Below are 14,518 nucleotides of genomic sequence, written 5' to 3' on the forward strand. Positions count from 1 at the left end.
CTTCCCATGTAGGAGCAATTTGGTCTGTGAATTAGAAAAGTCAGAATGAAAGGAATCTTTACCTTTAAAAAAATGACAGACATTCAGAAAAAAAATGAGATGAAAATTCAGCCCACGGATTCTGTTTCAGAACAAGAGTCAATTACAGGCACAGAGTCCCTGAAGAAACCTTTCATACGGACTCGCAATGTTTCAAGGATGATTCACCCTTTCTGAGCCCCGCCACCCACTTCATCCGGGTAGCCCAAGAGCTTTCTTTTATATTTCTCCCCTTGTCCCCTCTTTTTTGCTATCCACCTTCTGCCCAGTACATCTTTGCTATGGAATGGGGGAAGAGACCATATGTTCTCCTTGAGAGAAAAACCCCATGTCTTCATCTTGTAACTCAAGCGCTCCACCTAAGCCTGACTCAGAGTGATGTCCTGGGCGAGAGGGCACAGGCATGCCACATTCCCAGTAGATGACCTTTCAAAGCACCTTGGCAAATGGGTGGTTTAGAGCTTGGAAAGCATTTTTCCCCCATGAGCATAAAGTTCTAGAGACAGGCTAAGTCCTCAGACTCAACCATAAAACTCTGATTGGCCACAAGGATCTAATAACATCCCCAAAGTGAGAACTTCAGGTGTTTGTTATAGAGCTTTCTCCTAAATAACCATTTGATATAGTTTCCATGAGAAAAAGCATTCCATTCAGGAGCCAGAAATATTTCCATTTCTGATGGAACCAAAGTGAGCTTTTCCCACTGATAAAGTAAACGGAAGATGAGGCGAGAAGAGATGCCAGCCTTACCAGAAAGAGCCCTGACCTGGCAGGTGCAGGTTTTGCAAGGAGAGCAGGATGGGACAAAAACTTCTGGGTACCAGTAATGATAACTTGAAATGCCCCTCTGCTTTTACATAACACATGCTCTGTAATTTTTTAGTTCAAACACTTGTCTTCAGTGTTTTAAATTAGGAACTGAAAAGCAGTTGCTTAAGGAGAGTCTAGAAAGGGAGGGGTTTCTGGTTTAAGGGTCATAAGTCAATGAGCAAAGGAGGGCCCATGCTCACCTATGATAATACTCTTGATTTCTACTCCTCGGTTCCTTGACTCACACAGTTATTGATGCTAAAAAACTCTAACTCTCAGGTTTACAGTGTCAGTTTAAAATTGGAGGCAGGGAGAAGGATGCCAGATTGTATGTTTCTTAGAGGCTAGGATGCCCTATTCATTTCTATATACTCCAGTTCCCTTGGTGCTCAATTCAGAATTCATTGATAAATAAATATAATTTAAAGTAGGGTTTAAATTTTTCAATCTAGTTGCAAAACATGTGGAATCAAACTTCTCAGATTCATATCATTTTTCCTCTATAGGTGGATGACCAGGGGATTCCTCCCTGGGCTTCCAGTTATTTCCTCTAGAAAAAAAGGTGGTGATAGAACCGACCTCACAAGGTCACTGTGGGCACTGAATGCATTTATATTTTGAAACACGTAGAACTGTGCCTACCATGTAGTAAGCACTCAATGAACTTAAGCTATTATTATTTTTACATCATCATTTGGGTAATTGTCCTACATTTTGTACCTAAATTAGTTTCTCAGAGAATCTGGTCAACATTAAAGTTAGTTGGCATAGTGATTTGAATTTTGGCTCCCAAAAGATATGCCCTGAGAATGTGACCTCATTTTGAATAGGGTCTTTTGCAGATATAATTAAGACAAGGATCTCGAGATAAGATCATCCTGGATTAGGATGGGCCCTAAATCCAATGACAAGCGCCCTTGTTTGGACAAGACAGAAAAGAAGAAGACACAGAGAGACATGGAAGAAAGTCTCATGAAAATTTAGGCAGGGATTGGAGTTTTGCTGCAACAAACCAAGGAGCACTAGAAGCCCCCAGAACCTGGAAGGGGAGGAAGGATTCTCCTCTAGAGCCTTCAGAGGGAGTGTGGCTCTGCCAGCATCTTGATTTTGGACTTTCAGCATCTAGAACTGGGAGAAAATACATTTCCATTGTTTTAAGCCACCAGGTTTGCGGTACATTGTGTGGCAGCCCTAGAAAACTAATACAGTTGGGTACAGTTTGGAACAACCTAAATTTGGTGAGAAAACAAGCCCAAATGTGAACTGGTAATCATTACCAATGATTTCAGTTCTCCTTTTCTCAAATCACATACTTCAGGGAAACTTCTCTTTAGGAAGGAAAATCACAGGCTTCAGGGACTGGAATGTTCAGGCCACTCTGTCCCATCCACCTCCAGCCAAAGATATTTCTGCCGGGAAGCTTGAAAGCATTCTGCATTTTCCCACAGGGATGAAGTGGAAGTACTTAATGGGCAGTAAGGCACTAGACGAAGTTGGCCACTATCTGGCCTCAAATGAATGAGCAGGGAACACAGCTCTCAGTCCTTGTCTAATAAACGTACCCACACTGATCCCCACTGCCTTGGGGATCCCCACCTGTAGAGGTCAAGTAGGTCATTAGACAAAGACTCCAAGCTAAGAAAAGATACCTGGTTGCTGAGAGACCAACATAACTGTATATTTCTCCCAACTCTATGGGTTCTTGGAATTACATCTATGAAACAGATCTCCTTTTTAAATGAAAAATATATCCAGGTCATCTGCAAGATCCTTCTATGACTTGGAACTGTAAAGGAGTCCTCAGGAAAGGATGTTGTCAAACCCACGGATACCAGAGAAACTTTCATGCTTTCCCTCTCTTCTAAGTCCTGGAGAAAATTACCAGCAGACAGAACAGCGACTGTCAGAAAGAGGTGACTTTTTTGGAGCAAAGGCATTAGACAAGATGACACATGCTGACAGGTTCAGTAAAGAGTTGATGCTCTGCCAATCAGAAGATAATCTGTGTGTTTGCAACGTAGGAAAGATTGCGAGTCACACAGCATTTCAAAGACAGGTCACAATCACTCCATGTGTCATCTAATGTGAAGGTCAAAAGAAAGGAGAAGTGGTGGAGGCAGAGAAGGGAAGAGCAGGGAGATTTGTGTGCAGATGGATCGAACACATCCAGGCAGGTCTCGCTTCATATTTTCAGACAGTGCCCAGGGAGCCTGTGTAATTACCTGCTTTTAGACATCTGAGGCTCTCACCTCACATGTAGACAGCACTTCATTAATTCATAAGTCCTTTGTAACTCATGAAAGTCTCTTCTTACCTGGCTCAGTGAAGGTTTCCTTTCCTTCCCTTACTTGGTAATTTATTCAATCTATATCCAGGAAGGGAAGGGTCATAGAGAAGAGGCGGGTGAGGAAGCCAGAGGAGGAAGCCACACATAGTGTCCCAGAGCACTCAGAGGCCAGCTTCCCTGTTTAATGGAAGAGTTACAGGCCCTGAAAACACTCTCACCGAACAGGAGGAAAACATTCTAAGGCAAACGGATTCAAAGGATTTTTGTGAATGTCAGTTGCTTTTCTCCATTTGAAAAGAAAATGCTGAGAGAAAATGAGAGAAAGAGAGAGAAGAGAGGGACTCTGGTCCTCATGAAACACACGGGTAAATCATTTTAGTGCCTATTTAAAATATGTAAATGTTTAATTCCTCCACTTTCCATCAAAGAGCTTTTCTGAGGGAAGGATGCATTTTTAGCACTTAAAATTTAGTACACATACACTCACACACACACACACACACACACACACACACACTTGTGCTGTCTATCCACAACCCTGAAGAAGAGAATAGGGTAATTTTTATAAATAACTTGGTGAGTATAAAAGCTGGGCAGTAAGTGCAAATATGCTCCATTTAAAAAAACAAACAAACAACAAAAAAACCCTCCATCCTTCCTGCCCAGGAATGTCAAGTTGGCTGCTAAGGCTGTGACAATGCAAGTGTTGAGCACGTAATCGCACTGAGGATCTGCTGACCAGTTACTGCTGACAGTCCCTGTTCACTCTGATTCATCACTTGCACCGGAACCAAGAGACGGTAAAAGGCCATGAGGTTACAGCAGGAGAGAAAGTTTCAGCCTATGTCGGGATAAGGATCTTTGTTGCCCTAAGATCCTTTCCCAGCAATTGTCCTGTTTGCGGGGTTCACCCTGTCCTGAGGCAGGCAGTGGAGGGGCTTGGATACTTGTGTTTCAGATCCAAAGGTTTCTCCCAAGATAGAAGAAGTGATAGGAGTGAGAGTAAAGAGATTATTAGAGACCAGAGGCTTGGCTGGGCACAGAAGCAAGCTACGAGGAGTCACTGGAGACGAAGGGTTTATTTAAACACACACACATCCCTTCTAAACTGCCTCACAAGTATCACCCCATGAAATATTTGAGCAATTGGTCTGTACACAAACACATACTAAAAAAGAAAAGAAAAAGTATACCCAAGTAGATGACCTCTTATCAAAAGTATATATATCTTGCCCAGCCGGCCAGGGTGCCTCAGTTGGTCGAGTGCTGTCCCATGCACCAAGAGGTCCCTGGTTCCATTCCTAGTCAGGGCACATGCTCGGGTTGTGGGCTCAATCCTCAACCCCCAGTAGGCGGCGTGCAAGGAGGCAGCCAATCCATGTTTCTCTCTCATTGATGTTTCTATCTCTCTCTCCCTCTCCCTTCCTGTCTCTCAATAAACAGCATATTTTTTTTAAAGTACATATATCTTGCTAACCAGAAGCCACACAGTAGTTCTGATATTTGGGAAACTATGTGGTTACATTAAATAAATGGTGAACCATTTGTGAAAAATCAAAGCACACACACAAATCATCCCAGGCACCGTTTCTATTTTCTGACTTACTACTGTGTACAATACTGTTTTCTGGTCCTGCATTTCACATCTAAAGCTTCAGCAGACTTTTCTTCCCCCAGGAGACTATTAATTTTAAAAGCCAGGAGCTTTGTCTGCTCTTCTAATCACCATGACCTGTTGTACTTTGGAAAAGGCAAAGACCAACCCTGTCTTGAGTGGGAATCATTTTTGGAATAATGGTGGGTGGTAGTTCACATCTGGATTAGGTATAAAACATAACATTATGATGAAGAACACCACAGAGCCTCATCTCCATATAAATAGACCTAATCAGAAATGCAAATTGCAATCAGGAGAAATTTTTAAGGGCTGTGATAGCTGTGTGATTGTGCGGATCAGGAAAGGTTAACACTTGTATTGTCAAAGTGATTCAACAGCTCTCAGCCAGCCCACAGCCTTCCTCTGAAAGAGCAATGTGAAAGGCGCAGATCTCTCGCCCCGCAGCCCGGCTGGGAAGTAGCTCCCGGACAGCGTCTGCGGCCCGCTGAACATCGGCACGATTCTGATGAAAGACAACCAACCAAACCTCTTGTACAAACCCCTATCGGATACACACAATAGAAAATGCTCTGGTGTTTAAACACACTCCAGATAGACCCCTTTCAGCACAATTTCCCACTGAGACAGAAATTAAGGGATGGAGAAATACTGTACAGAAGAAATACTGTACATTTTACTGATGTAACATTTAAAAAATATTCTTTAGTGCTGGTCTGAATGGATACAAAAATATGATACACAATTTCATTCATCCCCAAATTTTCCCAAATACTGGAGAAAGATTCAGACAAACAAACAAACAAAAAAAAAAACTATAAAAAAATCTATAATTAAAAACAAAACACAGTATTTAGACAGATTGTTAATCCTGAATTGCATTCGTAGTCCTCTCCTGCAAAGCACCAACAATGGACATCTCAAAAACTGGAGTACACACTGAAAATATGCAACTGCTACAACAAAGTCCCATTATTCCTTGAGATATGTTATCGTTCAGGAATTCTCTTCCCCCTTTCTTCTTTTTATCCCTCCAGAAGAAATACTGTACATTTTACAATCAGGCTCTCACAGATTTGGGGACAAATTGTTTAGGAGATATTATCCCGGCTAACAGCTGCTTTCAACCAAGAATTTACGAGCCAAGAGCGCCATCGTGTGTCCTACCTTGGAATCTTAAAAAGCGTTTTCACAGGATGCATGTCAAAGAGGGGAGGGTCTCCGTCCCCCAGTTCAATGGCTGTAATCCCCAAGGACCAGACGTCACAACGCGCGTCATAGGAAGAGTCATACTGCTGCTCACAAGCGATAACCTATCAGACAAAGGCAGGACACAATACATCAACCCCACTGCCACCTCAGATGTCCTAAAAGGCCCTTGGCTGATTTTAGCCCCTTCTCAGTTCCCTTGGCTATGCTGATATTGAATTGCAGTAATAATAGGATGTGTGTTTTCTAGGCCTTATTTGTGTGTGACTGATCTGATGTGTTTAACATCTGATATGTCCATTTACTTTTTAAAATGTGTCAGTTCAGTTCAATAAACATGCTTTGAAACCCTCTAGGTACCAAGAACAGTACAAGAGGCACGAGGGTGAACGCTTCATGGCACCTGCTCTGACATTCTTTAAGGAAAGGCTTTGTCTGCACCCTTCCCCTCATTCCAGCTGCTGAATTCAACAGTGAGGAACACTTATTCTCAAAGACGCTTGTCTCCTGAGCGAAATCCCCAGGAGTAGCCAAGCAGAAAGATGTTGGAAGACGGACAATAGATACAGTTAACATAAAATAGGAACTGGTCCCTCTCCTTCCCTTTTTCTAGGAACTTCTGCTCCCTCTTCAAATTCCAATTACTGGTTTGTATTTTAGCAGCAGCTGCCACTTCAGTTATTGGTCTGATTGGGTACAAGAACAGCAGAACCAGAAAATGCCCCTGCGTTGTCATTGCTTTGGGAAGCAGGGAATCTTGTAGTGAGACCTCTTTCTATCAATTTTTTGAGTCAGACAGAACAGGCCTCTCCACTCAGACTCCGATGGCTATCACAGTGGGGCTTCGAGAAGGCAGGGTGAGCCAGAGGATGTGCAGGGACAGGTGCCTCTATTTGACTGGAAATATGCCTCTACCACCAACATAGCCCAAGGCTCTGGGCAGGTAGGAAACTTGGAGTGTCTGATGATGTACTGGTCCAAACAGCCTACAAGGTAGATAAGCACTGGGGAGAGGGGCAGTGCAATGGGCCTACCTACCCCCTTAGGCCATCCGAAGGCCTTTGGTTTTGGTTCTGAGTGAAATGGGGCAACTGGGGAGCAGAGGAGTGACATATCTGGCTTACATGTTAGCAGGAGCACTCTGCCTGCTGTGCTGAGGATGCATGAAAATGGGATGTGAGTAGAAGCAAAACCAGTTTTAAATGCTACTGCAGGAATCCCAACTAGAGACAGTGAAAAATAATCAGATTCTAATTATGTAATTTTAAAGGTGGGCCAATCAGATTTGCTAACTGTGGCTTTATAAGATAGAAGAGCTGATAAAGAGTCTAGAATGTTTGACCTGGGCAATTTCAGAATGGAATTGGTATTTAATGAGATGAGGAAGACAGTAGGAAAAGCAGGTTTGGGTTGAAAAGCGAGATCTCCACTGGGGACATAGTAAGTCTAAGATGCCTACGAGGCTCCCAGATGGAGACTTCATTTTAGCTGGGTAAGACTCATACTGGACTTCTAACTTAGAGAATTCTGACCTAGAGAATAAATGCTTGTTGTTTTAAGCCACTTAATGTGTGACATTGTTGTGGCAGAGATAGAAAACTGGTACACCTGCTCTCTGCCAGACCCAGTTCACTGGACTGGCAAAGTCAGCAAATGTGCCTAACATCTTGCCTGGGACCTGGTGCCCTTCTTTCCAGAATTGCCCTCTGCCCTCCCTTCAGGTTTCTGAACGGAAGAATGTTTCTCCATGTACCTGCATCCCTGGCCTGATCCCAGCCCCATCCTCTAAATAGACTATCCTGACATAGAATATCCTGTCATGCTTTAACACGTTATTTTCAAACACATATTTAAAGTTCAAATAGTCCCAATTTCAGAAGCAGAGGCCATTTCATTGCCCCTAAAGGCCTCCCTGTCATCACCCCAATCAGGTGAAAAATGACACTATTTTTAAAATATCTCCAAAAAAGGCTATTCAACACCTTCCCTTTCAGAAATGACATTTCCAAACTCCAGGGACAAACATCATTTTAGACACATCAATCTGAGAATAGTTGACCATTTTTATACATTCCTGTGAGGGAAAGAGAAATAAGACTCTATCCTTCCCCAACAAGAGCAACGGCCAACTGAAATGTAAGTGAACCTATGGTAATTAAATGGCAAATCACGACAATTATAAATGTCTAGGACAATGTATACTAGCATGTCTAATACAGGATACGGGTTCCAAATGCTTGTGATATGAGAGGGAGACCACTGGAGGCTAAACAAGACAACCAAGAGTATCTAGTGCCAAAGGCCACAACTTCGGGGAAGAAATTCAAATCAACCTCTAGCCATTTCAGATGAGACACACAAGACATTCCAAGAACCTGTCCAACTGTGGGAATGGAGATGTCCTAAGGTTTCTCAAGTGCTGTCATAAAACATTCAAAACATTTATCTGGTTTCAACTTCTCTTTACAGACAGACACTAAGTCTGATTAATAATAAAGTATCCTTTGGCCAAATTCTCTTCCCAAAACTCAGCTTTGTAGTGTGACAAAAAAAATTCTTTAAGCTCAGTCTTCCAAAGAAGTTTATAGAAAAATTCACTAGTAAAAGAATTTACAAATAATTATTGAGTACCCAAGAGCCAGGCATAGTATTAGGCCCTAGGAAGAGAAAGCCAAATGCATACTTAATATAATCTTCATAATCTTTCTGTGAGGTAGGTGCTATTGTCACTTTTTTGCAGGTGTAGAAACTGAGGAATAAATAACAGTTAAATAGCTCACCCAGAGCCCACTGCTAGTCATTGTCAGGGACAGTGGAGAGGCAGAGGAGAGGCAAGTAAACAAATCATAATTATGATAAGTGCTGTAAATAACAAAGATTATGTTCAAGGAGTGGTTGAATTATCAGCTTCTGCACACATGTTTTGACCGAACTAACTAGGTTTTGTAAGAGTTTTATCACCTAAACTCCAACTTCTCAGAGGGAGTCTGTCTTTCAGGATTGGTCCTTACCAAGAGTGAACATGTGCGATGGGGTTTAAAGAAGCACTCTGAGAGGATGCATGAAGGTCAACACATCCTGGAATTGGATTCCCTTTCAATCCAACACCAAAGTCTACAAGGACCTCCTTAGGGGGAAAAGTGACCTCATTCTCCTTAGCTCAACATTCTCCTTGTCTCCAGGTGAAATAAAGCTGAGTTAGGAATCACACAGAAGGCTGATTGGCCTTTGGTTCCCTTGTCCCCGTGAGAAGGGGACCTCTCAAAGAGCTGTCTGAGTCTTGTTATGATGCTCCACTAAGAAAACGAGAGCCCGGCCGGGCGTGGCTCAGCAGTTGAGCATCAACCTAGGATCCAGGCAATCGGGGTTCGATTCCTGGTCAGGGCACATGCCTGGGCTGGCAGCCAATCAATGGCTCTCTCATCACTGATGTTTCTATCTCTCTCTCTCCCCCTTCTTTCCTCTCCCTGAAATCAATAAATATATGTTTTTTTTTAAAAAGAAAGAAAGAAAATGAGAGAGAGGGTGGCAATGGTAAGTTAGTGCACTGTCCTGGGACCAGGTTTCCCAGGTTCTCTAAGTCATATTAAAAGGATGGAGAGAGGCAGGATCAGATGGCATTGACACAGATCCAGGACTCAAAACACCTCTCTTCTCACACCCCTCCACCTCACCTCTACTACCCCAAGGGGCAGCCATGCCCAAGGCAAGTGTATACTCTCCTTTACCTCGAGTCTTTGCTTCAGTCATAGGAGTGTAAATGATGTTGGTTGCAGTGGAATGAATGGAGATGATAAAATAGGTGTGTGAGAGAGTTCAAGCGAAGACTTGCAGGACTTGGGCAAGGACTTAATATGGGAAGTTAGGGGAAGGGACACACCAAGAACGACTGATATTTTGATCCTGGGTGACCAGGGGAATGATGGTGCCATTTACAAAAACAGAAAAGTCAGGAGAAGTCAGTTTGATATGCAGTATAATAAGTTCAAATTGGGTCTGAGCTCTACCCCTAACCAAGTATAGAAAAAGAATCACTTGTGCTCTCAGGACCTCAGGTTTTTCCCCCACATGTAGATGCACTAAGAAAAGCAAACTTCCATTAAGATCAGAAGCAGAATATACTAAAGGGTAACAATAAAATACTGACATGGTTCCAGGGACTACATAGAGCTTTGTATTACAGTAAACGTATCTTACATTTCAGAACTCTGTAGATTTAAATCTTCCTATTGTTGGCTGACAACACAATTAGTCAAAATTTGTAGTTTTAATACATAGATATAAGTACCAGAAGCAGATACCGGGTTGTATATCAGGACTTGAACAAATTAGAGTATTTATCTTAATCCAGTGCTGCGAATAGAAAACCTAATAAATGTCAAGTTTACAAAGTACAGATTCTCCAAAGTTGAATTTAAACTCCCCAGCATGTTGGAGGTTGATACGAAGAGGCTGTGTCTTCTAGAATGTTCCACGAGGTGTGTATAGACTGTGACAAAATATTTAGTGTACCTGGCAAAGACTAAAAGCATAGCATTCAATGAATCAAAATAGACACTGAGTCCTAGTGCAGTATTCACTGGTGGCCTAATGGCTCCAAGATTAAGACATTGTCTCACTGAGTCTCAATGAGTTTCAGAGATGTGTAAATCCCTACATGCTCCTGCAGAGTCACCGTTAGCAGGCTTTGGCATATCAGTAAGTGTTTATACTGCTTCTGAGTTTTAATGAATGATTTTACCTATTTGGTGCTAATCTATCATTAACCTCATCATTTCTTCTATGTTTTAAAAGGGCCAGAACCTTGATGATCTCATCAAAGTAACCCCTAAAGTAAACAGAAGTAGCCCAGGCTAAGGATTATGTCTTATCTTTCTTCTCCGTCCACATCAATTTGCGGCCCTCCTGAGAGAAGCTAGTTAACAAATCTTTCTGTTGGAATCAGAAGGTCTGAAATAGGTTATTTATCAACTGGATGCCTTTGAGCAAGTTCCTTGAAAACTTTGAGTTGAGGCCCCTTTGGTTATAGGGACCTCACCTTCTAGATCTATAAAATGGCAAGGTGGGAATGAATGATATTTACTCTCCCTTCCATCTCTAATATTCTATGACTTCACAATGTCCAAATAAGTGACTCTGGTGGCGTATCTCAAACTGACAGGCTAACCTCTCCACACAAATTAGCTAGAGCAAACAGTAGACGATTCTGGGTGTGAACCGATGGCTGGAACCTCAAGGGAATTTTATCAGCAATATTTTGTAGACGCAGTCTTAAGGTCTATGAAAAGATGCTGGTCGTTGTGATAATGCCTCTCTTAAGGAAGATGAGCTTCAGCAACAGAGCAGTTGTTTGGATACTGGTTAATGGAGCACGTCCAGGTTCCTACCTTAAAACGTGAACTTATGGCTTTTTTAAGTACACTTAGACTCACTGCTGCTTATTTTAGGAAGACTCAAAACACTAATGCTCAGGTTACCAGCAATCTATGCACAAGCAGCTTCAGTGCCTCATGTCAATTGCTGTTTTACCCAGAGGTGGGCTTGGGCCTCCCACATGTTGGTCATTGCCACCTTGGCTACCAAAAACTCTTCTTTCTGGAGGGGACTGAGGACAATAAGTTTTCACCAACAGGTCAGCTCTACTGGTCTTTAGAGCCAAGACTAGCATTTGACTGCCTTTGATTGCAGGGTAGTTCTCTTTAGCCCTTTTCAGGGTCATGAGTTCCAAAGTTCCAAACTTTCAAAATCTATCCCAGTCCCTCCTTCGTGCCCCACAGAGGAAGCCCATTCCTCCCCTCCCCCGAAGGACTTTGTGATGTGAAACCGTACCCACAACTGGATAATACAAGTGCTTTGACACATCCACCTCCTCATCCACCTTGGGCATGGTCAGATGAGTTCTGTGGAGGATGGCTGGCCCTTTCCTCGGCCACCAGCTGGGGAATAGCAGAGAAAGGACAACTGTCAGCAGCTCTTCTATTGAGAAATGACTTGCATCTCTGGCTGGTGTGAGAAAATCCCAGGGCCAGGCATCTTCGTCTTGGTTCTGCCACCCCCTCACTGGGTAACTTTAGCAAATTATTTAATCTTCCCGCACCTCTTCTTTCCATACAAACTGAGCAGCCCCTTTCTCACGGGCCTTGTCTGACTCACTGCCTATGGCAATGCTGGTTACCCAGCTTTTCCTACGGCCCCAAAATGTTGGCAGTAGATAACAATGTGTTATTGATGTATGGGTAATATCTGCTTTTTACTTACTACTTTGAATCTTTTTGTATTTTCTAAAATGTCTACAGAAAGCACAAATTATTACTATAACAAAAAGAGCAAATTTTGACTGGTTTTTGTCTTGAAAATATAAATAAGTATTGAAAAGTTTGCCTTAACTTTCAAGGGTGTGTTTCCTTCCTCTAGGGTTATGGCTGTTGGGATTCTTCATCAAGTTGGTAGGGTAAAGATGATGCTTTGATTTTAAAATTAGGTTCCCATGAAACTCATAGAAGAAGAATTAAAGAAACTCCTTTCCCAGCTATATCCTTTCCTACCATAAGCATAATGCTAAGGGTAGTACTTTCACTTTCTCAGGCCACTGTGATCCAATGAAATGCCCAGTGATTACAGTGTCATTTCAGCCTAGACCAAGGGCAGGGCTTATTGATAAAGCTCACAATATAAGGGTGAGATTCACCCTCTATCCCTTGCAGAAAGACCGCAAGAGCCAGAGAGAAGAGTCTCTCCTCACCTCAAGGTCTTTGCTATCTGGGAAGAACATCTTTATTAGACTGGATGTAAAGGGGGGTTAAAAAAAAAAAATCAATGTGTGTTCTCTGGCATTCAGAAAACCTAGGTTTCTCTAACAAGATATTTAACTAAAACCATTTATGAAATTATATATCAAAGGACCGCTGAGCTGAAATCTCTTTCAATAATATTTTAATCAATACTTTCAAGCAAATAATGTTATAATAGCACCATCTACCATAAGGAAAAATATGTTTTGCTCTTATAAAAAATAATTTACCAAATTTAAAAACAATATTGTCATTCAGACTATCTCATTTTTCACAGATGTTTTAAAATGTCATTAAAGATGCAATTAGGTTTGCCTTATATGTTCTAATTCCTCACCTTATTAGAATTGATCGTGTGATCCAAAAGAATTAAAAAAGGCCAAGATTAAAATCTCACTCAAGTACACAGGCGAAATGCTGGCATATCAAGAGCTAAATTCAGCTTTAAAAAGAGGATAGGCACATGGACCTAAAGCTTTTAATCCTTGGCTGACCTTGAGACCAAAAAAGCAGTCCAAGGAATGGGAGGGAAATAAGATGAGCTGAAAGGTAGGAAGGCAAATAGGATTCTTAATTCTGTTTATGCAGTTCATGCAGCATAATTGATAGATGTTATCTATGATAAAGATTTTTAAACTAGAACTTCTCTGGAATTAGAATTGCAGTGATAAATACAGTATTCCAATGGCAGATATTAGTCATCGGTTTTACATAAAAACATCTTATAAGTGTTATAAGCTGAGATACTGAATAAACCAGTGAAATACCTCCTTTTGGAGGAAACCTAACCTCAAGGGAGGATATATCTGAGATTTGTTGGAGGTTTTTTTGCAAAGGAGATATGGACTAAGAGAACTGAAATGGATGGGTTTTGGTTTTCCTTTTTTTTTTTTTTTTGGTTCTTTCATAAAGCTTAAGGCTAGAATTAAATGTATGTGTTGTATACTGAGAAACTGTCAGAAATAATTTAAATTATACTATTATGAAATCCAGAAAGTTCTCTAATTAAAATATGGTGTTCTACAAACTTTTCTCAGGATTGTAACATTAGGTTTATGCCTTTAGAGAAATAAAACAAGCTTCAAATTAAAAACATGGAGTTCGCTTCCACAACACCATCTTCCCACTGTGGCTGGTGGAGGTTGGAGAGGGACTGGAACTGGGTGTGAGGCCAGCACACAACACTGATTTTTGCACTTAAATTCCCTGAAGCCCTGGGAGCACGTCACTTATACTTAATTATATGGTAAGCCTCGTTCTCAAACTCAGGACCAGTATCCACAGAACTCCCCTGTGAAAGGTAAATCAATGTGCCCAAATATTTGTGTTTGTCCTTACTGGTCAAAAAACTCTGAAGGAACCCATTTCCTTGGAGACCCAGGATAATCCCACTGCCCTCCCTCCTCCAGCAGCTCCACACCAGAGGTGGATGCTGGCAAGGATCTTAGAACTCATTAATTCAACCCCTTGCTTCACAGAGGAGGAGACTGAGGTCCTGGAGGAAGGTGACTTGTTTAGAGTCACACAGCTGGTATGTGGCCCAATCGGGAGCAAGCTCTATGGTTCTGCCACTGCCCTCCCCAGTGAGGCATCTCCTGGGAATTCTTTTTTGTTGTTTTGATTTTATGTGTCATTTGACATTCGAAACTAAAATGCAAGTGAAATCATATAGTATTTGTCTTTCCCTCTATGACTTATTTCACTGAGCATAATGCCCTCTAGGTCCATCCATGTCACAAATGGTAAGATTTTATTCTTTTTTATGGC

At 41.8% G+C, this 14,518-nt stretch overlaps 1 protein-coding gene across 2 annotated transcripts in view; it reads right to left on the reverse strand.

The window, feature by feature from the left end:
* MYO3B (myosin IIIB) overlaps positions 1-14,518 on the reverse strand; it is a 323,317-nt gene that overhangs the window by 286,901 nt on the left and 21,898 nt on the right. For both annotated transcript variants that reach the window (XM_087819421.1, XM_016224834.2), the window contains exon 6: positions 5,919-6,064. In XM_087819421.1, the coding sequence (XP_087675547.1) occupies positions 5,919-6,064 (146 nt within the window). The remainder of the gene's footprint in view (positions 1-5,918; positions 6,065-14,518) is intronic.

The sequence above is a fragment of the Miniopterus natalensis genome, chromosome 8, assembly GCF_054644295.1.
Source record: "Miniopterus natalensis isolate mMinNat1 chromosome 8, mMinNat1.hap1, whole genome shotgun sequence".
Lineage (NCBI taxonomy): Eukaryota > Metazoa > Chordata > Mammalia > Chiroptera > Miniopteridae > Miniopterus > Miniopterus natalensis.